We start from the raw sequence: 27,287 nt of genomic DNA, 5'->3' as shown, positions 1-27,287 counted from the left end.
CCTACCTTGTCATTCTGAGCCGTTTCCTGCATGCAAATACAGGAGCTGCAGCTGCTGAATCTTGGAGGGCTGTGAAGGCTCATTAATCAAGCTCACTTTCTTTTCTGTTATTCCCCCTTGATTTTCAGCCAAAGCAGATAGTAAGAACTGGCTCCTGCCCTTTCTTCTTCTTCTTCTTTCAAAGGGTTTTTAAAAGAGTTAAGAGTGGGTTCTTTTCTAAATCTTTGTTGTTAGAGAAGCATCCTAGGGCACACCAGGAAGTCTGCTTCTCAAGGGTTTGGCACTTGTAGGGACGTAACTGGAAATGGAATGTAATTAAAATACTGTTATGTTGCCCATCAGGGGCAGAATAATAACACACACATACCTCACTACCACCACCACCATCAACACCAACAATATAAAGAGAGAAAAACTAACAACAATCTAACAAGCGACTTATATCAATGAAACAATGGAGTCTGGTCCGTTGGGGTGAATGGGGCACTACCCCACCAACTTCAGTCTGCCTTCAGCCAGCGGCCACTGGCCTTGCCTTCCCACTTACATCCAGTCCATCAGCTTCCTCCTCTTAAGTCTCAGTGTTGCTCCTTGTAGAACTCAGCAAGGAGGAGGTTAGGGATAAAATTAGTTAGTTGGCTCTGCCTGTCATTGGCTCTGGCTCCACCTACTGTTGGCCTCCCAGCCTTCCACCCTGCCAAGTTCAAGGAGAAGCAGCCACCAGTACAATGAAAATAATATATGTGGTTGAACATTATCTTGATATTTCATAATCTGTTGATTTATAAATAAACCACTTTTCAAAAAACTTATCTGGCAAACATCCTTCTGAAAATCTCTTGTGTCATTTTTGTTAGAAATGCCACAGTCAAAACTCACTCATACCAGGATGATATTAAAGAGGTTCTTGAGGATTTCCAAGATGCCTGCCATCACTTGTGTTGCTACTATAAGTAAACTCTTCACCATTTCTAAGTCCTCCTGCAAAATGTGATCCTTCAAATATCCCAAACACAATACCTTAGGATTTTAAAGGAATACTATATCTGGTAATCTGTTTTATTACTTCCTTAACTTCTTTCCAAAATGGGTAGACAAAAGGATAGACTCAAAATACATGCAATAAAATCTGTCAATTGGGCTTGACACCTCCAATACTTTTCCCCCTGGAATTTTTTTTCCAGATGGATAGAGGTACCATTGAAACTGCATTTTATAGAAGTTTTCTTTAAGAGTGGCAGATAGATTTTTTTTGCTACATTCTGATACATCCAAGTCCACTGTGTTGTAGAGATTGTGTTGTTCAAATCAAAGTCCCCTTTATGTTCAAAGTTAAATTTATCTTTTTCTAAATTCTGTAGTACCTCCTACCACTTTGTTTCAGAAGTAGTTAATAAAGTCTCTGCATCTCTTGGGTCTTGAAAAGGTCTATGTTTCTGTATATGCCTCCTAACTATATTGCTTTCATATTGGGAAAAAACCCTATGTTCCATTTTATAAATGTTCCACATAAGTTAGAAGGTTGTTATTTGCTAAATATATATCTGAGAGACCGCTTGCCTCCATATGCTCCTGCCCTGGATTTAAGATCATCTACCTCTAGTCTCCTCTGCGTGCCTGGAATTAAAGAGGTCAGACTGACAGGCACACACGAGACAGCCTTTTCAGTTGTGGCTCCCAGACTTCGGAATTCACTGCCTCAAGAAGCCCATTCTGCTCCCTCCCTGATGGCTTTCCAGAAACTTGTAAAAACTATCCTGTTCCAAAGAGGCTTTGAGAGGGTCTGACGGGTTAGTCTGATACTGTTTCTATGTTTTTTGTTTTCTCTTTTTTGTCTTGTGGTTTTTACTATTATCTCCCCATATTTGTACTCATATATATACATGTAGGTTTCTCGGGTTGTTTGTATATATATGGTTATTGTATTTTATTGTATTTTATGCAGTTTAAATAATTTTATTTTATGTATTTTACTTACTTTTTTTCCTTCTGTTTTTCTTCTGTATAATTTTATTATGTGTGTGTATGAGTTTATTGTAAGCCACCCTGAGTGCCCCATTGTGGGGTAGAAGGGCGGGATAGAAATATTTTAAATAAATAAATAAATAAATATATTTGAAAAAGGAAATGGTCTGCCTTCAAGTCGATTCTGACTTATGGCAACCCTATGAATAGGGTTTTCATGGTAAGCAGTATTCAGAGGGGGTTTACCATTGCCTTCCTCTGAGGCTGAGAGGCACCTGATGTAATCAAAGCAAATAATCACAAAGAAACATCTCACAAAAGATGGATCAAAGAGAACTGCTGAATATGAAAAACTCACATGTACAGTGATATTTATTTATTTACAGATAGGATGATTCATGTTGTGATTTTTCCTTTTTTTGTGTGTAATAATGATAATAAACATTTTAATATGAAACAACAATCAAACAGAAAAACAAGAGAATGCAGCAGTTAAAAACAAACCATAGCATTTAGCAGGGATTGTGGTTCTCAAAACTTTTTCTTTCTTTCTTTCACAGTTGAGATGAAAATTGCTGGGGCTCTCAGTCAACCACTTAATAAACTTTTTTGTTCTACAAATAAAGTTGTCAGGGGAAAAATCAAGTTGATATTCTTGTTTGTTCTGCAGCCTTTCCCCAGACCACATGAATTGAGCTCTTGGACCACCAGTGGTCCACGGACAATAGTTGGGGAACCTTCAGCCCATTTATAGATAAAAGGCTATAGCAAACTAAGTACCACTTAGAGTAAACCTGTTGACGTTAATTACGTTAATGTTATCCATTAATTTCAATAGGTCTGCTCTGAGTAGGACTAGCATTGGATACAACCCAAAAAGCCCAGGCAAATGTTTTTTAAAAGTTTTCTTCTGGTACCAAACTGGCAATAGGGTTGGTGCCAAATGAACCTCCTGAGGAGGGCATTCCACAAATGGAGTGCCATGACTGAGAATGCCCTCTCCTAGTCTACTTTCAGATGGCAGAGGGCAGGGAGAAATCGAGTGACATAGGGCCACAGATTCCCCATCCCTGTACTAGATGTTTCCAGGGGAGGGAGGAGGAGAAACACAAGGCCAATGCATTTGGCAGCCACCACAGAGCTCCTGTGATATCTGCTTCCATCCAATGTAGCTCATAGTTTTTAATGTCTATATAGTTCATACATATTTCCATTATAACCATTTACTCTTAAGGCAGCTTATCAAAGCATTAGCCACATTATAACAGAATGAAATAGACTCAGATGATATAGTGCATTCATTTCCAGTAACTTAAGTCATAACTTGGCTGGTACAGTCAGATCACACAACCTATTCTGTCTCCAATGTGACCAGCATAGTTATATGCAGATTGAACAATGCATTCCTAAAGCTAACATACATTTCTGCATTTTCATTCAAGTGTAAGCACCATGTGCTGAGGTTCCTGGGTTTGTCAACCACAAATCACTCACCTCATTTAAATCCACTTAACTTCAATGGAAATCAGGTGGATTTTTAAAGTCCTTTTGGCGGGGGGGAGCAAATGAAAACCATAAATGCTAGGGCTGTACAGCCCTCCAGATCCAATTTAGGGCCCAATCCAATGCTTTGGAGTGGCCCCAATCTGCCTTGGGACCCAGATCTGGGGCCCAAATTGGGGGCCTTGCACAGTGTTTCATTAGGGTTTAAAACAGGCTGCATGCATCTACTGGTCCCCTGATTAAACATGTGCTTAGGAGGCGGAGGAAGAAGACGCATGTGTGTGTGCGCGTGCATGCATCTCCTTCTCCCCTCCTCTCCTTGCCACCTGACTGCCTCTGTTTTGACAGCCCCAGATCATTCCAGGTGGACCCAGTCTGACCCAGGGCAATCCAGGGCTGCCTTAACCTGCTCCAAGCGAATCCTGGGTCAACCAAAATTGCTCCGATTCTGTTCAGGATCAGGGATTCAGCTGAAGCTGGTGCAGAACCCTAACAAATGCATTATTTTAAAATCTTACACTTGGGGTGCCATATAGGCAGACAGAGCATATATGAGCACTGATAGCTTTCTTCAGGCCTCTGTCCACAAAAGTAACGTGGAACCGTGTGTGCCACCTCCCTCCCCACCCCAACTTTCTCTCACTGAGCAAGAAGGGAGATTGTAAGTGTGCTCACCTTTGACTGGAAACTGATCACGCACAGCTACCAATCATGAGGTGCATCTGAACAAGTTTACAATCCCCTTTCAGACCTTCCTGCTCAATGTGGGCCATTGCTGGGGCTAGCAGTTGTGGCCCTCCAAGACTGTCTCTGGCCCTCAGGGCTCTTCCCGGACCCACCCCTCACCACTCCTGCTTCCCATCCTCCTCAACTGCTGTTGCATGTCTGGCAAAGCCTTCCTGCCTGAAACCTTAGAAAGCCAAATAGCAATGTAAGATACTCATTTATTAATTCTGGTTGTTTGATATCCAAATCTTCCAGAAATGTTACTTGATTTAAAACAAGAAGATTTAAAAAAAAAAAAAAAAAACCTCTAAAAATATAATCAATTACATTGCAACAGAAATTCAACCAAACATCGCCAAAATTAAAATTCCAGTCAATGCCAATCAATGTGAGCAATACTAAGCTAGATGGACCAAAGTACAAGGCACTTCCTATTACTCCAGTATGGCCAGTTTACTGGTTCTCCTGACTGAGTGACTTCCATTATTAACTGATCAATTCCCCTGTGTAGCTGACAAGCATCTCAGCAGGGAAAATTCCCTATCTTACAGAGAAAAGGGCAACTGTTTATCCTGGGTCCCCCATTGCTACAATTTTGTGTGGTACAAAACAATGAAAATAATTACAGAAAATGCTTTTCTTAAAAAAAAAAAAGATTTCCATATATCCAAAAGCAGGCCTTTAACTCAAGGGATAGGGAGTCTATTTCTGTTCTATGTCACTGTTGCATGTGTTCACTCATTAGTCTGTTGTTCCATTTCCATATTAATCTGCAGTTTTTTAAAAATCTGAAAATATGAATTAAATACATTTTAAAGACAACTTTTTGAACATGTTTTTTCTCAAAGTATGCATTTTAAAAAAATACTTTTTTGACTCAAGAACTGCATTGAAACTTGTGGGATCCAATCTGCACATTCATCCAGAATCAGGTCAGTTCACACTGGAATTCGTAAAGACAAAATTCCTCAATCATCCCTCAGTAGGCATGTTTACAATTCAGACCCCATTCTAATTGCATGTACTTGGAACCAACCAGCCCCATTAATCTGAACATAACACAAATGTTTTAGAGTAGTTGACGAGACTGAAGTTTGACAAATTCATGGAGTGGGCAGGGAAAGGTCTGTGAAAGCTTCAGAAGCGGGAAACATTTCCTTGTTTCCTGTCCAGGCAGACAAAGGTGTCTCAGGTCATCCCTGCAAACTGACAAGGCCTTTGTAAATCTCCGCAGATATACACAGGAGGGATTAACAAGAACCATAATATTACTTTAAAACACAACTTGAATATCAGATGCCTGAAGCATAATTTGGAAGTTCTCAGTCGAGCACAAAAATCAGTTCCATTTTTAATGCATCTCTCAATCCTTATACTTCTCAAAATGCACATTCTGCAAATGGAAAATTTACATTATATTTCCTTCAGCATCTCTTTCATGACCTACTGAAGGAACATCTTTTTTTTTTTATTTTCAGGATGGGAATCTGTCTTTTCTCCAACCAATGGTCCAAAGGCCACAAACATATTTTGGTATGCAAACAGAGCCCCTTACATATAGTGAGGCGCTAGAATGGCAGTAGAGTTTCCCTGTTATGGAACCCATGCACTCAGGCATAGTGCCACATACAAATATCTATGTATGCTTACATTTTGTTTTATTTATTTCCTGTATTTATAGCCTGTCTTTTGAGCCATAAGGATCGACAAAGTGGCCAGCAGCAAGATAAAACCATAATACATAATTAAACACCAAGCAAACAAGACAATGCATTAAAAGTTACAACACAACAACAGCAAAAAAGCTGCATTATATACTAGTTTTACATCACACCAATTGTTCCCTGAGAAAGCAATGTTTTATTTGTTTTTATTATTACAAACACACTGCATAAGACAATAAGACAGAACAATATGCCATTAGTGTTAGATACTTCAATTTCTTTCAACATGGTTTGCTTGCATCCTCAATGTTTTCAAATACCCTCAGTCTTTGTTTAAAGAAGCTCAGCAAAGAATCCTTCTCTTTTGGATGGCACCAAAAGCAACTGAACATCACCACCATTTTTGGATCTCTTATTCAGTCTCCTTTCACACACCCTGTATCAGGAAGAAGAACGCAGTCGGCAGACATTATGGTTTGTTGGGGATTTTCACAGAGTCATTTTGTTTTTATAATTTCAGCATGTGGCAAATTGATGAAGATCACTGGCCCTATTACAGTCAAGACATCTGGAACTCGGTTTGGAGCTTGGATGACAGATCCATTAGCCTCAGAGAAAAATAACAGAGTATGTGGCTTTTATTATTTCATGCTAGGAGCCAAGCAAGCATTCTGCCAGTTGTTCAATGAACATGCAAAGCTGTCTTATACTGAATCATAATATACGCCCAATATTGTCTACTCTGACTGGCAGCAGCTCTCCAAGGCCTCAGGTAGAGGTCTTTCTGAGCACCTGCTCCTTGAGATCCTTTTGACTGGAGGTGTCGGAGATTAAACCTGAGAGCTTCTACATGTAACACATGTGCTCTGCAACTGAACTATTGCCCCTTTCCAACAGTACAGCCTGAATGCCAGGTGAAAGTAGTCAGGTGGAAGTAGTCAGGTCAGTTACTGAATCTTGCTGGGAAGCTTATGTGAGTCCCATAAACCTTCCAAATGACGTGTGGGTTGATATCCAAAGAGATCATCCAAAATAATTGTGCAAATTGGACAAAGGAGGATATGGGTCTGGTTAGAGGGAAACAGGTGAGACTGCTGAGCTACCTTGGCCTACTTGGCTTGGAGCCTATAGAATGTACAAGTAGGATCTACAATGTTACCAGTTATACTTACCTCAAACATTCTCTGTCAAAGGGACACAATAATAAGTCCATCTTTATAAATGCCTGCACTGCTGTGGCTGCCACTGCCTCTACAGTTGCTTCCACATCAATCTAAATTAAGTGCAAAGGCTTCTGCTCATGTGATTTGTCTTCTTTGTATGTTTACATAACACAGAAGTGATGTCCATTCCCTTGGGAAATCTGCCATGTTCTATTTAAACATAAAAGCAAGGCAAACTGTGTGTGTGGATCCACATGAAGACATGACAGCCATAGCAATCGAGGGGTCTAACGCCACAGTCCTGAGCCCCACACATCATTCTCCTTATTGTCCTATATGTGGATGGGCAATGTTTTTCATATCCAGCAATGGGTAAAATGTGTTAACATTTGATTTTCTTTTGCTGGATTCCAGTGTTTGTGTGGCAAATGGAAAGACACCAGACACCTGAGAGGGAGGAAACCCCAAATGTATTCAAAATAATAGACTGACTTGAAGATTTTATTTATTTTATTTAGTTAGTTTAATTTATATACCGCCCTAAGCCCGAAGGCTCTCTGGGCGGCATACAAATTCACAGCCTATCCTTTCTTTTTTGCTTTCAGGTCTGGTACATGGACAGTTACACCAACAACAAAATAGTCCGTGAATACAAATCGATAGCAGACTTTGTCAGTGGTGCTGAGTCAAGGACATACAATCTCCCTTTCAAATGGGCAGGAACCAACCATGTGGTCTACAACGGATCTCTCTTTTTCAACAAATACCAGAGCAACATCATCATTAAGTACAGCTTTGATACCGGTCGGGTGCTTGCTCAACGTAGCCTGGAGTATGCTGGCTTTCACAACGTCTACCCATACACTTGGGGTGGCTTCTCAGATATCGACTTGATGGCAGATGAAATTGGCTTGTGGGCCGTATATGCGACCAATCAGAATGCAGGCAACATCGTCATCAGTCAGCTGAATCAGGATACATTAGAAGTGATGAAAAGCTGGAGCACTGGATATCCAAAGAGAAGTGCCGGGGAATCCTTCATGATCTGTGGCACCTTGTATGTCACCAATTCTCACTTAACTGGAGCCAAGGTCTACTACTCCTATTCCACAAAAACCTCCACGTACGAATACACAGACATCCCCTTTCATAATCAGTATTTTCATATATCCATGCTTGACTACAATGCCAGAGATAGGGCTCTATATGCCTGGAATAATGGGCACCAGGTCCTGTTCAATGTCACCCTTTTCCACATAATTAAAACAGAAGATGACACATAAACTCAGCCTTGATATTGGCCACCTGGAAGCAGTGTCATTTGTGCTGAACTCAAAAGCATTCTGCTGGGTTTCTTTTAAGTTCTTTTTTTCCCCAGTAAGAATTAAGAAAAGGGGAGAAGCTTTTTCTACAGTATAATATATTCCAAATATGGTGGAGCCTTTCTTTAAAATGACCTGGATGGGATTAGAGATCTTTCTTAACTCTACACCAGGCCTGCCATGACTTTGTCATGGAAAGCACTAAGGTTGATTTCAGTGGCTAAAGACATTGGGTTTTTTTTAAAAAAAAAAAAGATTAATGATCTGCCTTATATTAGAGTCAGAGACTAATGGTGGCTTAACTGCATGAATGTCTTTTTCTATCATATATCATTTTTTAAAAAAATCTGTCTAATTGTTCAACATCAAAATATATTTGGACAGTAATCTGAAATAGAATGTGCATCAATATTATTTGGGTTTCTTTAAAAAAAACAAAAAAATAACCACACATTCTTCAAAAGTCAAATACTTAAGAATTAGATTTCTTTAGGGGGTGAAAAAAGTAAAATTCCATTGGCTGTTACACAATTTCAGATGCGGTGCTGTACAGTCTGTTTTTAAACCTCTTGCAAGCATTTTCTCGATGATATGTATTTATACCATTGTGTCCACCATTGTGCAATTGTATCTCTTCACTTCTGTGAAAGTCAACTATTTTTTATAAAATATATTGAAGTTTAACTACAGGTCTGATGGGTCCATTTTGAAATGGTATGGATATGAAAATTCCACAGTCACCAAGATCTTCATTTTCGAGTCTACATAACTTTGTATTTATTTATTTTAAAAATATCAATACAGTTTAATTGGCAAAATCTCTAAGCAGTTTATATAGAACATAAAATATTCATTAAAATTATCAGTAAAAATGAAAAGTTAAAAACAAGTTGGCCTCGTTTCCAAGGATACTTAAAATCAGTAGTTAAAAACATGCATTATTAAAAAGAGGAAAATAACCTATGCACATGCATGCCTACCTTACATATCTGAGTAGGCATATCTAAACAAAAACATTTCCAGCAGGCGCTGAAAGCAGTGGAACAAAGGCGCCTGCCTAATGTCAATAGGCAGAGAGCTCCAGAGTGTAGGTGCTGCCACACTGAAAAATTGGTTCCTTGTGAGTGTGGAATGGACATTGTGTGGCACTTGTGAAACTGCTGGTTCTGCGGATTGAAGTGGTCAAGTGGGCATATCTGAGGCAAGGTGATCGTTCGAGCAAACTGGTCCCAAGCTGTTAAGGGCTTTGTGTACTAATAGTAACACCTTGAATCTGGCCTGGTTACAAATTAGCAGCCAAGATAGATCTCTGAGCAGGGATGTAACATACTGACAGAGTCTCACTCTTGTCAACAATTGTACTGCAGCATTCTGCATTAACTGCAGTTTCCGGACCAAGCACACAAGAAGCACTGCATATAGTGCATTGCAGTAATCCAGTCCTGAAGTCACCAGTGTCTGGACTACTGTGGTCGAGCTCTCCCAGCCCTGAAATGTGCCTCAGCCAAAGCTGGTAAAAGGTGCTCCTAGCCACAGAGGCTACCTGGATATCCAGTGACAAAGATGCATCTAGAAGCACTCCCCAGACGGTGTACCTGCTCCTTCAGGAGGGTACAACTCCTTCTAGGGCAAGTAATTGGACAATTTCTTGGACACAAGAACCACTCACCCACAATGCCTCCATCTTACCAGGATTCAAGTTCAGCTTATTTCCCCTCATCCATCCTACCACTGCATCCCAACACCAGTCCAGAGCTCACATGGTGAAGCACCTAGGACAGCTCCTTGATAGTTTGGACTAAAACCCAGAGCAGATTCCACTGCCCCATCAACATGGAGCCACCAGCCACTACTGAATGCAGCCCTTGACAGGCAAACGGTTCCCAACCCCAGATCTAGCTCAATAACATGTACAGTGACTGGCAATGACCTTCCAGGGTTTCAGACATTTCCATCACCTGCTATCTGAACCTTTTTTAAAAAATAAGGACTTGCGGGATTGAATTTTCAATATGCCGAGCATGTGCTCTACCACTGAGCTAAGGCCCTTCCTCTCTTACTGTAATCACTCCTTTCCCCAAGATCATCATGTGCCTTTTCCTATAAAGATGTTATTTTGTATGGTAAAAAACAGTGTTGCATGTGACATATGGCCTCATGATGGTATATAAACATTTCACACTGTTTTTCCTACTTCAGAATGATATCTGTATAGGAAAATTGTCCTCAAAGGGGCAGAGGATGATATTTTTTGCCAAAAAAAATATGTTTTGGTTACAGTCTTCAACACTGTGCTTTGCACCTGGACCCCAGCAAACAATGAAATGAGATGCTGTATTGGGAAACAAATGGTCAACCATTTTTACTGATCTCGACTTTAAAGGATCTGCAATTTGCTAAGAAGCTAACTCCTAAACTTCTTGCCCCAACACAACTCTTCTTTTTTTAATCTGAAGCACTAGAACATTTTTCTGCCACCTCAAAACTCTTGGACATATGCCTTTGGCTCAGGGCCCTGAAGGAGTTGTCCCTCTACTGCTAGCAAGGTAGTCAGAGTGGTTTAACAATCTGTCCCCAGAGATCTATAGCAATTGTAGCTCTGTGAGGGGAACAGGGGTCTCCTAATAACTCTCACCATCCTTCATAAACTATTCTTCCCAGGGTTCTTTGGGGGAAAACCATGACTGTTTAAAGTGCAGTTATAGTGGAATAAATGTATGGTGTGAATGTGGCCAGTGAGAAAGATGTATTTGAATGTTCCAGCAAAGAATGACTAGATATCCTTTCTCTATTACTTCCTTTCCTGCTTGCCAAAACATCCAAAGCCTTGTGTTCTTCATGATGCTGAAGCCAAGGAATTAATTGTTAATCAGGATGCTTGGAAGTTGTAGTCTGCAATATCTAGAGAGCACCACACTGGCTACCCCTGAACTAAGGGAATTGTGTGCATACACATCCCGAGGAAGCGTCTCACATTTTGAGAACCAACGGCTCACATTACTATAAAAAGGGCCCCCAGCTCGAGAATTCATAGCCAAATATCCATAACAGGGATCACATCTGCAAATGTGATCACATCTCTTGTGGATCACATCTCTTGTGGATAAGGAATTGGTTGAGAAGCAGAAAGCAGAGAGTAGGAATAAACGGACAGTTCTCCCAATGGAGGGCTGTAGAAAGTGGAGTCCCTCAAGGATCGGTATTGGGACCTGTACTTTTCAACTTGTTCGTTAATGACCTAGAATTAGGAGTGAGCAGTGAAGTGGCCAAGTTTGCTGACGACACTAAATTGTTCAGGGTTGTTAAAACAAAAAGGGATTGCGAAGAGCTCCAAAAAGACCTCTCCAAAATGAGTGAATGGGCGGAAAAATGGCAAATGCAATTCAATATAAACAAGTGTAAAATTATGCATATTGGAGCAAAAAATCTTAATTTCACATATATGCTCATGGGGTCTGAACTGGCGGTGACTGACCAGGAGAGAGACCTCGGGGTTGTAGTGGACAGCACGATGAAAATGTCGACCCAGTGTGCGGCAGCTGTGAAAAAGGCAAATTCCATGCTAGCGATAATTAGGAAAGGTATTGAAAATAAAACAGCCGATATCATAATGCCGTTGTATAAATCTATGGTGTGGCCACGTTTGGAATACTGTGTACAGTTCTGGTCGCCTCATCTCAAAAAGGATATTCTAGAGTTGGAAAAGGTTCAGAAGAGGGCAACCAGAATGATCAAGGGGGTGGAGCGACTCCCTTACGAGGAAAGGTTGCAGCATTTGGGGCTTTTTAGTTGAGAGAAAAGGCGGGTCAGAGGAGACATGATAGAAGTGTATAAAATTATGCATGGCATTGAGAAAGTGGATAGAGAAAAGTTCTTCTCCCTCTCTCATAATACTAGAACTCGTGGACATTCAAAGAAGCTGAATGTTGGAAGATTCAGGACAGACAAAAGGAAGTACTTCTTTACTCAGCGCATAGTTAAACTATGGAATTTGCTCCCACAAGATGCAGTAATGGCCACCAGCTTGGATGGCTTTAAAAGAAGATTAGACAAATTCATGGAGGACAGGGCTATCAATGGCTACTAGCCGTGATGGCTGTGCTCTGCCACCCTAGTCAGAGGCAGCATGCTTCTGAAAATCAGTTGCCGGAAGCCTCAGGAGGGGAGAGTGTTCTTGCACTCGGGTCCTGCTTGCGGGCTTCCCCCAGGCACCTGGTTGGCCACTGTGAGAACAGGATGCTGGACTAGATGGGCCACTGGCCTGATCCAGCAGGCTCTTCTTATGTTCTTATGTTCTTAAATTCCATTCATGAGCTCCACATGCTTTCTCTGCCCCATCCCTTTAGCATAGCTCCTTTTTGGCAGTTCTTGCCTGAGATAATGATTGTTGCTCCACAGATGCCAGCTGTCACTGCATGCCAAGTCAACCATAGGAAGAGTGGCTTCCCGAGTGGCTTCTTGGCACTAAAGTTTCTCCAAGCTGAAGACAATAATCAATTCCTCCAATAGATGAGTGCAGCAGGATAATACAGTGGCTTAATCCCTGGTTGCTTCTCCCTCCCTCCCTCCCTCCCTCTGTCTCTCTCTCTTAGAATATTAATTTCCGGACCAGCCTGGTGGTGCTAAATGCCTTTCAGCTCAGTAGACCAGATCTGCCAGTGTAAACAAGTTCATGCAGCAATCACTAGCTGAAACAGAAAGATTGATAATAAATTGTCACAACTTCAGAAGGCAAGCTGGGCACGAAGCACAGATGAACTGTTCACAGGAGATGTCTTGTTCACATGATGGTGCCCTTGTTGTCAATTAGCTGTAAACCCATTCAATCCAGAAATGGAGGCCTGTGTGTGGAAGCAGTCGGCCGCATGGGTAGCCAATATAGGATGGGTGCATCTTTTGATGCTGATGAGGATGTGCATCACAAAGCTGGAATCACCAGGTACCCCAAATCAAATTGCATGTGACTAGAGATTAGGGATAGGATCCATTGGCCAGTGCCAGTTCAAAAGCATTCCATCGACCTAACAGGCTGGCATTGATTTGAATTTGTTCTTCGACCACAAGTAGCTGCTTTTACCGAGCCATTTTTTCCCTCAATAAAAAATGATATTAACATCTATATTTTAAAGGAAATAATATTTTAAAAGGAAATGTCAATACATTCAAGGAAATATCAATAATTTGAATGAAATATTGATAAAAATATTATTATCAATATTTTAGATGAGGATTTAAAAAATCCATTTCTGAAAATGGCCCTGAAAAATCACTACATAAAAATCAAATTCACAACGTAAGCAAATAAGCAAATTAATTTGGTACCAAATCTGAATTGGGCAGAATTCTAGCACATCCCTACTAGAGACGGAGCAGGGCTGTTTATAATTTAATGTTAAAAGCATTTACATTATTTTATATTATATATAAAATCTAAAACTACATGCCTATATAATTCAGCCCCATACTTTGGCTTTGTAGTTTTACATTCATTATCAAAAGCTACACCAGGCCATGCCTTATTTATCATTGGTCATAGCTAGCTTTATTGACATTATCTGCTGCCACAGTTTCCCCACCACCACCATCCTGGTTACTGAGCCTGTTCTCTGGATTTTTGTATTTTTTTTATTGTAATGAATTGTTCTTTTTCTTCTTCTGATTTTATGTTAAACTTTATGTTTATACAGTTTTGTACATTGCTGATGGACTCTTTACATAGCAAGCAGCTAATAAATTGAATAAATAATACTAAGCAATATTTATTTGTTTATTTAGATTTTCCTACCCACCTTTTACATAAGGTCCCAAGGTGGGTTACAAAAAACAGTGATACACTTTAAAATCAAATAAGGCCAATACTTCATGCAACAGCAAAAAACCCTCAAACAAATAGATAGTCTAAACACATATCTCAGCTGTCATATTTTTCCATTTAAAAGAAAATGCCTAAAGAGCTACCAACACATCAAAACATAAAACACATCAAAACATAACACTCATAAATGCAAGGTATTATATACCAATAGATGCTTTTTTAAATAATTCAAGCTTAAGAGGAGTACAGCTATTAATAAGACACAACAGATACAAAATCATTATCCAGGGCAAATGTCTGCAACAGCTCCCATCATCTGTGACCACTGGCCATGTTGGCTGGTAGCCCAAAACATCTAGAAAGCTCTAAGTTGGGAAAGGCTGCTCAATACTCAATAGGCCAGAAGTCACTCAGCAAAGGGATGTTTTCAACAAGACCAAAAAAGAGGAAATAGGCAATGAAAAAAAGAGTTCATGGATGTGCATAATATTTGCATATTTTAATTGATATCTGTAGATGCAAATGGAGAAATAACGACTATAATTTAAACAGAAATACCTTCCACCATACTAGGAGAGATTGTGAGCAGGTGACCTGTGTGCCTGCTTGGTCTGTGTCCTGGTGCCAACTAAGTTAAATTGTTTATGGTTGCCGCTGTGGGCTGCTTTGGAGGAAGAGTGGGATATAGATTCAATAAATCAATAAAAAGTTGGCAGGCAACCTCAAGGACCCTAGGGTTCTTCCTTTTTAAGCCAGATTTGGACCAGACTGCCCTTCAAATAGAGAACTGTCCTCTGCTAAGCAGAACACAAGTCCCCAAGAGATGGAAGCTTAACAGAGGGGGGGCAAAATGAGCCTTTCTGTATAGGCTGTTCCAGAACCTAAGTACAGACACAGGCCATCTCCTGAGTCAGCTGTTCTTTCCTGAGCTATTGGTAAGACATGATGAAGATCCATTCTATTTCCAACAGATCTTAATAAGATCGTTGCAAGCTGATGCCATGTACAACCTTGCCCTCGAAATACTAATTCCACAAATAGCATATTATTTCTGGATTACAAAGATATCTCGATTTTATACCAGTTGAATTTTGGCAAACACAAGCCACTGTCTGACTGGGATGAGGGTTAGAAAGCCAAACCTTAAACAACTTTGTTTTAAAAGTCCCTTCAATATACTTTAGAATCCTGTATTATTCTCCTTAGAATATGCTGATGCTTCAGTTCCCTTCATATTTATTGAGCCCTACTCAGTGCCACAGGGTTGCTTGGCTGATCTGATCTGATGCCGGGATAAATTCTATCTAACATGAGAAATGTATGACCACAAAATGAACAAATGTAAATTCAATGGGTTGTATTCAACATGGCTCTGTGAACATTCCGTCAGTGCAAGGATTTCTTCTTGCACTATGGAATGTTCTTCCCCTCTCTTTCCCCCACACTCCCCCTAAATCTGTTCTGAGGGTTCCCCCATCCCTCCAGAGCAGATTTGTTGATGGTGCTGGGTGCACGTGTGAGGGAGGAAGTCACCTTGCACTAGCAGTAATTCTTGCCCTCGTGCAATTATTAAACGTTCATTTATTTCCATTCCAATTTCCAACAGAATCTACAGTAGCCACTTCAAATTACTATATATGTCATCTCCCAGTTAACTGCCATCTAACCATATGCAGCTGCTGCCGCATCATCCACATTTGTTCGATTATGATTTTACATGCCACTGCAAATGTTGTTTTCCTAGTATTTGTTGCAGCGTTTAGAAAAGCTTACTCCTGTGTGTGACTGCATTGCACGCAACTGCTTGTTTATAGGCAGGAATCTCAAGCAGATACCCTGGACCCAAAGGTCATGTGAACTGGCCCCAAAAAGTTGCTCTAGTTTCTCTCTAGGTGTGGTTAAGCAGCATTATGAAAACTGGATAGTTGTTTTCAATTGGGGTGCACGGATCAATCTATTTCCAGTCTGTGTCAATTTCACAGGTGTTCACTCATAAATCCAGTCCATCTTGTATCCACACTAATCTGCCTTTTTAAAAAAATATAAATACAGACTTTGAGCATATTTTCGCTTAAAATATGCATTTCTAAATATATCTTGTCTCAAAGTCCACATTTCTAAATGTAATTCTATCTCAAGACAGGCATTTTTAAATGCTTTCTGATATGCTTTCTGAGCCTTGAACTGTGTCACAATATCTGGAGAAATCCAATGGGTAGCTGTGTTCCAATCTGCACATTAATCTGAGAGATGCAGATCAGGTCAATTGGTATTGGAATTTGCAAAGATCACATTCCTCCAGCATCCCAACTTGCTACAGCTATAATAATAATTCCACCCTGCTATTTTGACATTTGATCTTGAATAAATTGATCCAAGAGGCAGTGAATCTTCATCCCCAGCCAGAGGAGGCTGGTTCATTAGGATGAATGGGGCATATCCCCACCAACCACAGTCTGCGTTCCGCCAGACCCACCTACCTGCCTTTTTTACTTCCATCCAGCCCACACAGTGGCACTGCTTGTCAGCTTCCTCTTCCTAAGCCTCAGAGTTGCCCCTTGTAGAACTTACCAAAGAGGAGGTTAGGGATAAAATGAGAGTTAGTTAGCTGTGTCTGTCATTGGCTCTGGCTCCACCTACTGTTGGCCTCCCAGCCTTCCACCCTGCCAGCCCCAATGACCACAAGGCACCACTGTCCTCAGCCTCAGTGAAATGTCAGAAACTGACAGAAAGACATCTCCAACAAGAAGAAAAAAATCTAAAATTTAGAAAACTTACAATTGGTAATAATTATATAATCTTCAAACTGGAGTGAATTGCATCTTGGAAACATCTGTTTTATTTTAATCTGTAATTTATTAATGGCTTTTGAATCCTTACCTAATCAACATGATAGATACAATCCTGGATTATGTCAGGATAGGCACAAACTTGAATGAATAATCATTCTCCAATGAATAGCTATAATTCAATTTAATGATTTATTAGTATCTTGAATTCAGGAATTGAATTGTTTTCAGTTGAATTAAACTGTTTTGAACCAATGAATTGAATCACCTCATCATAAACAGTCCCAATTAATGTTTGATTAGGTGTTCCTCTGTAGGAATTATAGCTTCGCTAATGAAGATGATAGGATCATTTACTTACTTCAGTTATTCAATTAATTTATAATATCATTGGGATTTATTTTTATTTTTTGCGCTAATGAAGTCATCGCAGATTTAGGATGATTCCTTTAGGAATTAAACAGTTCATATAAGGGAAGGAAGACAAGATGATTTGGGGAAAATGAGACTGATTATTGAATTATGGGAATTCTTATGACAAAGACATGGTTCCCTCGAAGCAAATGATATCTCTGCCAGAAACCACAAGAAAACACAAGGCCCAGGGATGCTTTGGACTTTCATAGTCCCTTGGCAAACCACTATTGATATGAAGGGTACTTTCAGGAGCAATTTGTGAGATGGAATGACCATGGGCTATTCAAAGGGGGTGGAGTTTAAAAAATACCACTATGCACCACTAAGCCCTTGGCAGTGCCTAAATTAACCCTTTAGATCCTGGTCATTGTGGAGTTTTTAAAAATTCCAAATACAACTTCCAGGGCAAAGTCTGCTGCAGCCTTGCATTGCCAGATTGGAAAAGTTCAACCATTTCCTTTCTTCAACGTCTCCAAGAATTCACAGGAATCTGCCAAATACAAGTCAGACTGTCCATCCAGGCCAATATTGTCCACTCTGGCTGGTAGCAGCCTCTACAGACATGATTCAAAAGGAAATGGGGAGGGAAGAGGAAAGCAAGGATTGGAGCAGCTGCTCCTTCACTGGCCAACAATGGGGACAGGCTGGCTCCCCTCTTGCCATCTTCTTCTCCCGGGATCCTGAGCTGGATGTGCAGCTCAGAACACTCCCCCAACCCCAGAATGCTATGCAACTTGCAAGGATTCTGTGGCAGCCATGCAGGGATTAATACAGTGAAAAAGCTGAAAATTGAAAATGTCAGGCGCAATACATTTAAAGCACTATGATACGACTTTAAACAGTCATGGCTTCCCACAAAGTATCCTGGGAACTGTAGTTTGTGAAGGGTGCTAAGAGTTGCCAGGAGAGCCCTATTCTCACAGAGCTACTATTCTCAGAGTGGTTTAATAATCAATCCCTCTTCCCAGGGAAGTCTGGGAATTGTAGTTCTGTGAGGATAATAGGAGTGTGGCAGAGCTGGCCCAAGACATTCGGTTGCCTGAGATGCAGCACAAGATGTTGCCTTCCTCCGTTCCATGCTGACCAGACTGGCAGCTGAATCCTTACTTCAGCACTGACAGTGGGACAATATTCTTCACTGCACCTGAGGGCAACAAGCTAGCTTAGCAGGCGCAGGACAGGTTGCATGGCACACACCACTGTGTCTGCTCTGTGCCCCTCAACATCTGCCTCATTCAGCCTAATGTTAGGGCTGTCCCCAGGGTGAGAAGAGGGAATAGCTGTTACGTCCGTTTCAAGTCTGTAGTGTGGATCTGACCTCAATGTTTTACTGAAAAGTGCATACTTAAGTGACCTGAAACCCAAATGCACCCTGCTGTACAATCAGCACTTTTTGGTAACTCCTTCCAATTTACTTAATTCTTTGAATAAACCATGACCCTTATTTCTTCCACGCTGTGTCTCCTACAAACAGGCACCAAGACGTCCTTCTGATTTTCATTAATTCTTGTTTACTCTCTCTGTTTTTGTATTAATCTTCCTGATCACCGCTTACACCTGCTCTTGCCCGGCTTATGTTGCCAAATGACTTTTAACGTGGGGCTTCTCAGGATGGAATTAGAAACCACAAAGAAGATTTATAACACCAGGGAGAGCTGCTTGGAGGAGGACTTAATTTATTTTCCCAGTTATGTAAAATTTAGCTCTAGCATGTCTGTAAAACTGCCTGGAAGCAACAATGAATGTATTTCATTGGCTGGTCTATAGGAATGATTTAAGGCAGGTTTGAGAGGCCTCCCCCCTAACTTGTATTTAATTTTTTTTAAAGGAAATTATTTTGTTCCACTGGCAGGACAAAATTAGATTGGAATCATCTTTCACCTGAGCTGGTTTGGTTGCCATTAATTTTCCATGTCTGGAATTGTGCTGCCTACCCAACAACGTCGCAGCAGATCCATCCAAAGGAACTTAATCAAGAACTGCAGGCGGTGGAAGGCTAGCAAAGGCTGCTGGCACACTTGCTTGGGATTAAATCCCATGGAACTCAAGAGTCTAAGTTCTCCTGAGGTGGGGAACATTTTTCAGCCTGCAGTCTCTTCTGGGCAACCTCCTGAGCGCCATATGCCCACTGTGGGCAGGACCAGAGGCAAAAGTGGACAGAGCGATAAAGAGAAATTTTACCTTAGGCTAGTTTCTACACACATCCCTCTCTATCCTTCATCCAGGCAACCAAATGGCATTATCAGAGTTCAAGGACACGTTCCAGCCTGCCAAAAACACTCAGGGTGTGAAGCAGGGACAGTGAGGGACAGGGCCTGGGGAGAGAGTCTGTGGACAGGACAGTCATGTGGTGTGAGGGCAGTCCCAAGGGCCAGATTGAGAGCCTGAAGGGCCACATTTGGTCCCTGGGCCTGAGATTCCCTACCCCCACTGCAACCACTTACCTGGGAGTAAGCTGCACTGAACTCAATGGAACTTACTTTTGAGTAGACTAGGGATGTAAGAAGGCATCATTTTGTAAGATGCACCATTGTTTCCATTACTCTGCAGTTCTTCATCATCCGCTAAAGATTATGTTGTTTATCTTGCTGTCCATTGCGGTGAAATTACATAATTTATGTAAATTACATGGTCCTTATGTTATCCCACCCCATTCATTTCAATGCAAAGAGAATGCATTGCAAATAGGGGGAGGGGCATAATCATAATTATGTATCGTTTGCAGACTGAAAGCAACAACAGATGGATTTCCATTCTGGGCATGTGAGGAATAAGTGAACCTCAGAATTTTCCACTTTTTTCATTGGAATTCTCCAGTATCCCTAGAGTAGATATGCGGGGGGCTGTGCTATGACTGAGTAAACATACATAGCATCAAGCTCCATGTCCTACTGAAAGCAGTGGAACAAGCTAATCACATAAAACTATAAGCCCCATACAGATGTTATATTTTAAAATGTTTCTTAGCTCACAAGGTACATTTTTTTCACACAAAGCCAGAGTAATTGACATAATTAACTGGCAATGTGCATGATAAGCAAATTGGGTTGTCCAGATTTGGAGAATTGGAATAGGCATCCCTATATGGGACTTGATTGTTGCAGATCATGGGAATTACGAATGTGGTACTACAAAACACAGTTCTTAAATGTGTGAAACTGGCTTCATGGTATCATGATAGAATTTTGTCATGATTGTTTATTTCTTACATTTATCTCCACTCTCCTTCAAGGATTTCAAAGTTGCATGTGTAGTCCTCCCCCCCTCCATTTTATCCTCACAGCAACCCTGTGAGGTAGGCTTGGCAGAGAGATAGTGACTGGCCCAAAGTGAGCTTTGTGGCAGAGAGGGGCTTTGAATCTGGTTCTCCTCAGTCCTAGTCTGACAGTCTAAAAGTAAAAAAAAAAATCTATTGGAACTTACTATGTATCCAATTAGAATGTGGGCGTTGGTATACCTTCAATTCCAGTTGTTGAACCATTGGGCTAACCTGGAAAAAATTAATTTCTGTTTTCAACAATTGAAAAAAAGTTGATTTTTATTTCATCAGCAAGAGTTACGTTTAAATGTTTTAACTGCATATGTGGTAGATTGTTTTAATTATAAATGTATATTTTATGGGTTTATACAAGACATTGTATTTGATATATGTGCATTGCTATTATTCTGACTCTGTTGTTATCCATATGATCACTCCCCAAATAAAGTTAATTATTCATTCACAATGAACTTTGCTGGATTTGCAGCCTGGGTGTCCTGTCAAGAGCCTTTCTCTCTAGTTAAGGCACTGTTCTGTGTCATGCCATGCAGACAAGCCAATTATTCAGACGTGCCTCATCCAAGCAAACTGGCCTTATCGTAAATTTGATGAACGTTGTTGATTAATCGTTGCTTGGAAGCATCACTGTCCCACAGTCCCACTTGAAAGGACAGGGAACATTTTGGAGGAAACAAGTGTTAATTCGTTCTTCGTTGCTGAAAGAGAAAGAAAATAAACACCATCACAGACTTCTGAGCAGAGTCTGCCATCTAAGGACATCAAATTGTTTTTGCAAAGCCTGTTGAACCAAATCTTTGGGGAAGCTTACATTGTCATTTTTACTAGGTATTTCTATGTAAGAGGTTGAAAATGTTCTGGGATTCTTCCATGATTAATGGGCTTATGTGAACTACAGTGTATTAAACCAGAGGTACCACCACTGTGTTCATGCTGCAAATGCCTGAAACTCATGGTCTGACCACATGGAGGCACATGCATTCAGTCATTGATTATGGACAAATTACGATCTTTGTTTGTTTGGAGTTTTATAAAATAACTCAAAAAAAGAGAGGCAATAATAAGCTATAGATGTTTTCTATCCATCTTGTTGGAAAACTAAGTCAATAATCAGTGTGTCAGTTTATTTATTTATTTTGAGTACTTGCTTGCCACTTTTTTGTCTGGCATGATCTTAAAGCGGTTTACATAACAACACATAACTATAAGATTTATGGAAACCATGAAATACATGTTTAAGCAAACAGTATAACAAACAAAAAAGACTTTAAGCCAAAAAAATCATCTAAAATTGGCCTTCAAAGGACTTGGGAAAACAGGTGAGTCTTCACCATGGCCAGAAGCCCATCTGTATCATAGGCATTATCCTGGTGTCTAAGGCAGGGAGAGGTCCACACCAGGGTGCCACCACAGACAAAGCCCTGTTCTGGGTTCCCACATGATGGGCCATACCTGTTGTTGAGACCACCACCACCATCTCACACTCACACACACACACACCACAGCCATTTTTCTCCTTGGTTAAAAAATAGCATCCATTGCCCAGTTTTAGAAGATGGGAGACACACACTGCCATTGGGCAACAGAAAGGAAGACATGGTTGATTTTAATAACATAAAATTCACTCATGGCTAATTCTCATTTTTGTTTTGTACCTGACTGTACATAGCAAAGTAAAAAAAATGGATGCACAATCCACCAGCTGCAAAGGAAGCACATTTAGGAATAGGTGTGTGCATAAAGAGTTTTTCTTCCTTTCTCCTGAGGAACAAATAATGAGGGGGGCTTGGTTGGGGATTTCATGCTCTGCTTGGGGACTTCTCACAGGCATTTGGCTAGCAAGAATGCAGGACTAGATGGCCTTTCAGGTGATTCACAAGGCTATTATTATTATTTCAATATAATTATATTCAATTATAATTGCATGCAACTACCTACCTACCTACCTACACACACACACACACACCATTATATACAATTATATTCTTATGTTCTTCAGCAGCAGACAAAAAAGAAATAGAGACTAATTGCTGAGCGAACTTAGCTGCCTTCAATACTTACTAATTCTGAGCTTCATTAATGCCATATTGACACTATACATTTATTGCACTATAATTCCACTTTAAACAATAATGGCTTCCACCAAAGAATCATGGGAAGGGTAGTTTGTGAAGGATGCTGAGAGCTGTTAAGAGATCCCTTTTCCTCTAACACAGCTACAGTTCTCAGAGTGCTTTAACTGTCAGTCCCTCTTCCCGGAAAACTCTTGAGAATTGTAGCTGTATGAGGGGAATGGGGGTCTCCTCACAACTCTCTTTTCAAACGGCACTTCCCATGATTCTTTGAGGGAAGCCATGACTGTTTAAAGTGGAATAATAGTGGAATAAATGTCTGGTGTGAATGTGGCCTAAATGGGGGGAAATGACTGCCTCACTTCAAAGAAGACGATCAAGAGTCCGAGTATTCTCAAACTATCTTCAGTCACAAAAATCTTACACTGGTAATAATTTACCTAAGAGAGCACTAAATAAATGTGCCAGTTTTCAATAGAACATGGTATAAGGTGAAGGTCCCAGCATGTACTGAATCATCTTGCGTAAAAATGGCTCTGCTAGATGACATGAAAGGCCTGTTTAGTCCATTTGCTTCTACAACAGTCGCCAACCAAATACCTCTGGAAATCCCTCAGCAGGTGATCCTGCAGTGTATCCCTTGGACTGTGTTCTGCAACTGTCAATATCCATGATCAAAGTGTTGTACATTGCAAGGGATTCTGGGCTATATCGCTCAGGTTGTGGTCTGGAGCCGTTTAGTGTGGTAAAAAAATAATGCCTTGGACTTGTCATAGTATACTGATTTCTCTCCATGGGATGCTAGAAGGTAAGGAGTGGCTGTCTTATTTTTTAAAGTTCTTATTTCTTAACCTTTTGGCCCTTCAGCAGTTGATAAATCAGCCATTTTTACTATCTTACCAAGTAGTGAGGAACATTTTGCTGAGGTTTCTAGTCAAAAGGATCTCAACTGAGTTTTTTGGTCAGAAAAAAATAACAAAATACTGATATTTTGAAAGGAAATACCAATATTATGAAAGAAATATTGACTTTTTAAAGGCAATGTCAATAAATTATCATTCTTACAACCAATCTTTTAGAGGTAGTTTTTTTTTAATAAAAAGCCAGTTTTCACAAATAGCTGCGGAAATGTGCAACATTAAAATCCGATCTTCAACTATTGTGAATAAGAAAATTAATGGAAATTTTGGTACCAAACCTAATTGGGCAGAATTCTAACACATCCCTCATGAGAACTGAAACACAGCCATCATTTGAAATTTGCACTTATTCAAATTTTGCTATGCAGTTGCCAACCAATGTTTACAAAAATGCACATATTTGGAGAAAATATGCATAAAAATATATGTGAAAATAACACAAAAATGTATTATATGATGAGAAATTGCTTGCAAAATGTGTACATTAGTTAAAACTGTCTTGATGAATGTGTTCATTAGGAGAAATTCACACTAACCCTCACCGCCTGCTCGCTTTGCTTGCCAACCCTCATCCTGCCAACCTCCAGCCTCAGCTCCTTCTGATTACAATATGTTGCTCCTTAAGCAATGACTCTAGCTGTTCGAAAAAACAAACTTGGCCTCCCCAAGATGCATGTTTTCAGCCTCCTATTCTTAAACCACTCCACTTAAGGGTCAGTTTCACCTATCCTAAGCATCATTGCATGGGAGTAAATCCCACGGAACTCAATAAACATGCAAATGATCAATCCATTCTCAGCAAACTTGCACAGGATCCCATTTCTTACCTGGGAGAGGAGGAGAGGAGAGAGGGGATGGAGTGGGCAGAGGAGGAGGAAGAAGGAAGAGGGGGAGAGGAGGAAGAAGGGAGGAAGAGGGTGAAGAAGAGGAGAGAGGGGGAGGGGGGATGGGATGGGAAAGGCAGGTCTGATCTTTTGGATTTGCTCCCATGCAGTCATGCTTAGGATAGTTAAAACTGACCATGGAAGAGGAGGAGAAGGGGGGAGGGGAGAGGGGGAAAGGAGTAAGGAGGGGGGAAAGGATTGGAAGGGAGGGGGAGGGGATGGAGGGGTGAATGAAGGGGAGGGAAGAGGCAAAAGGGAGGGGATAGGAGGAGGGCAGGGCAGGGCAGGTTTGATCATTTGCATGCTTTTTGAGTTCAGTGGGATTTACTTCTGTACAATTATGCTTAGGATAGGTGAAACTGACCTGGGAGAGGGGTGGGGGAGGGGCAGGGAGAGGGGAGGAGGAAGAAATTTAAACCAAAGCTGTCCATGGCCAGATCAACACTAGACCTTTATTCCACTTTAGATAACCATGGCTTTCCCCAAAGAATCCTGGGAAGTGTAATTTGTGAAGGATGCTGAGAGCTGCTACGAGACGCCCTATTCCTCTCACAGAACTACAGACCCCTCTGGTCACTGGAGCTCTGTCAGGGGAATAGGAGTCTCCTAAGAACTCTCAGCACCCTCCACAAACTACACTTCCCAGAATTATTTGGGAGAAGCCAGGACTGTTTAAAGTGGAAAAAAAGGTCTGGTGTGGGTGTGGCCACCTGATTAGCCAAGCCAAGCAGCTGTGAGTCTGGCTTTTATAACACTGACAGTTGGTTCTCACTGAGCATGCCCTGTGCTATAATGGGGTCCAATGTTGCATTTCTTAAAAACTGAAAATCAGCCATGCATTTTTAAAACTTTTAAACTGCAGAAGATGAAGGTCAGAGTATGCAGCAAGGTCATTCATAGGATTACAGGTACTCTGTGAACATGGCTGATTTTTAATTAATTTCAACAAATTAGGAGACCACTGACAGGAAAAAAAATGTCCAACAGGGGTCTGGATTCCCCCCCCTCTTGTTTTACACTTTGAACTCTAGATTCTCTCTGAGTGTTTTGTGCATTGCCATGAAAACTTAGAGGACTGTTAAGCAAGTGTTTCTGAGTTCAGGATTATAAGTTTTGTAAGGTTTTGTTTTGAAATGAGCTTATGGGAAGCAGCAGAATGGCATGGGGGTATTTTCAATTTAACACTGCGGAATGTGAAAAATGCATGCTGGCTATAGTATACAGCCACTCTCATGACTGTATAATTCCTTATGTCTGTCCCAAGCCTTCCAACATTCAGCTTCATCAGATGACACCAGCTTTGAGCTATGAGAGATAAAAACCTCTGTCTACCTGCCTTCTCCACACTAGGTAAAATTATTTTCACCTTTATCATGTTCCCCCCCACTTACTTGCCTTTTTCTTTGAACTAAAAAGTTGTGGTTTTTTTGTTTTTGTTTTTTTGTTTTTTAGGCCGCCTATCTGGCCGAATGAACGGCCACTCTAGGCGGCGTACATAATTAAAAATACAACATATAATACAGTTTTAACATATAAAACAATTATAATCCACCAACCTACATCTATACACTGTAAACTAAAATTATCTAGGAGACTTGTATGCCCGCTGAAACAACCAAGTTTTCAATCCTTGGCGGAAACCTGCCAGGGAGGGGGCATGGCAAAGGTCGTATGGCAGAGAGTTCCAGAGGGTGGGGGCCACAACTGAGAATGCCCTCTCTCTGGTCCACACCAGCCTAGCTGTCTTAACTGGTGGGACCGAGAGAAGGTCTTGTGAGGCAGATCTCGTCAGGCAGCATATTTGGTGATGCTGGAGGCGCTCCTTTAGATAAACTGGACTGACACCATATAGGGCTTTAAAGGTTAACACCAACACCTTGAATTGGGCTCGGTACACAACTGGTAGCCAGTGCAGATCTTCCAGCACTGGGGTGATATGATACCACCGGCGGCTGTTTTTAATCAACCGTGCTGCCGTATTCTGTACCAGTTGTAATTTCTGGACCGTTTTCAAGGGTAGCCCCACGTAGAGCACATTACAGTAGTCTAAGCGAGAGGAGACCAGGGCATGCACCACCCGTGGGAGCAGATGGACCGGAAGGTAGGGTCGCAGCCTCTGTATCAGTCATAATTGATACCAAGCTGCCTGGCTCACCGCTTACACCTGAGCCTCCATGGACAGCTGGGAGTCAAGAATGACCCCGAGGCTGCGAACCTGGTCCTTCAGGGCAATCTAACCCCGTTCAGCATCAGGTCAATATCTCCTATCCTTCTCTTATCTCCCACAAGCAGTACCTCGGTCTTGTCAGGGTTTAGTTTCCCATCCATTCACTTACAGACTCCAGGCACTTGGAAATAGTCTCCACAGCCAACTCCGGTGAGAACTTAAATGAGAGATAGAGCTGAGTGTCATCCGCATATTGGTGACACTGCAACCCAAATCTCCTGATGATAGCCCCCAGCGGCTTTACATAGATGTTAAACAGCATGGTAGAGAGGATAGAACCCTGTGGCACACCACAATTGAGAGGCCAAGGGTCTGAAACCTCCTCTCCCAATGCCACCCTCTGGTGCCTGTCAGAGAGATAGGAACGGAACCACCGTAAAACAGTGCCCCCAATTCCCATTCCCTCCAGGCGATCCAGGAGGATACCGTGGTCAACGGTATCAAAAGCCGCTGAGAGATCCAGGAGGACGAGGAAGGAGTGTTCTCCCCTATCCAACGCCCTCCTTAAATCATCCACCAGAGCGACCAAGGCTGTTTCAGTTC

At 41.2% G+C, this 27,287-nt stretch overlaps 1 protein-coding gene across 4 annotated transcripts in view; it reads left to right on the top strand.

Annotated features, from left to right (window-relative positions):
- Window positions 1-8,304, top strand: part of OLFM3 (olfactomedin 3) — a 61,229-nt gene extending 52,925 nt beyond the window's left edge. For all 4 annotated transcript variants that reach the window (XM_061630557.1, XM_061630561.1, XM_061630560.1 and 1 more), the window contains 2 exons: window positions 6,379-6,485; window positions 7,627-8,304. In XM_061630557.1, coding sequence (XP_061486541.1) covers window positions 6,379-6,485; window positions 7,627-8,304 — 785 coding nt within the window. The remainder of the gene's footprint in view (window positions 1-6,378; window positions 6,486-7,626) is intronic.
- Window positions 8,305-27,287: the final 18,983 nt, after the last annotated feature.

The sequence above is a fragment of the Rhineura floridana genome, chromosome 6, assembly GCF_030035675.1.
Source record: "Rhineura floridana isolate rRhiFlo1 chromosome 6, rRhiFlo1.hap2, whole genome shotgun sequence".
In the NCBI taxonomy this organism is placed as follows: domain Eukaryota; kingdom Metazoa; phylum Chordata; class Lepidosauria; order Squamata; family Rhineuridae; genus Rhineura; species Rhineura floridana.
The sequence above is the reverse complement of the archived record's forward strand: the minus strand, read 5'-3'. Positions and strand labels throughout refer to the sequence as shown.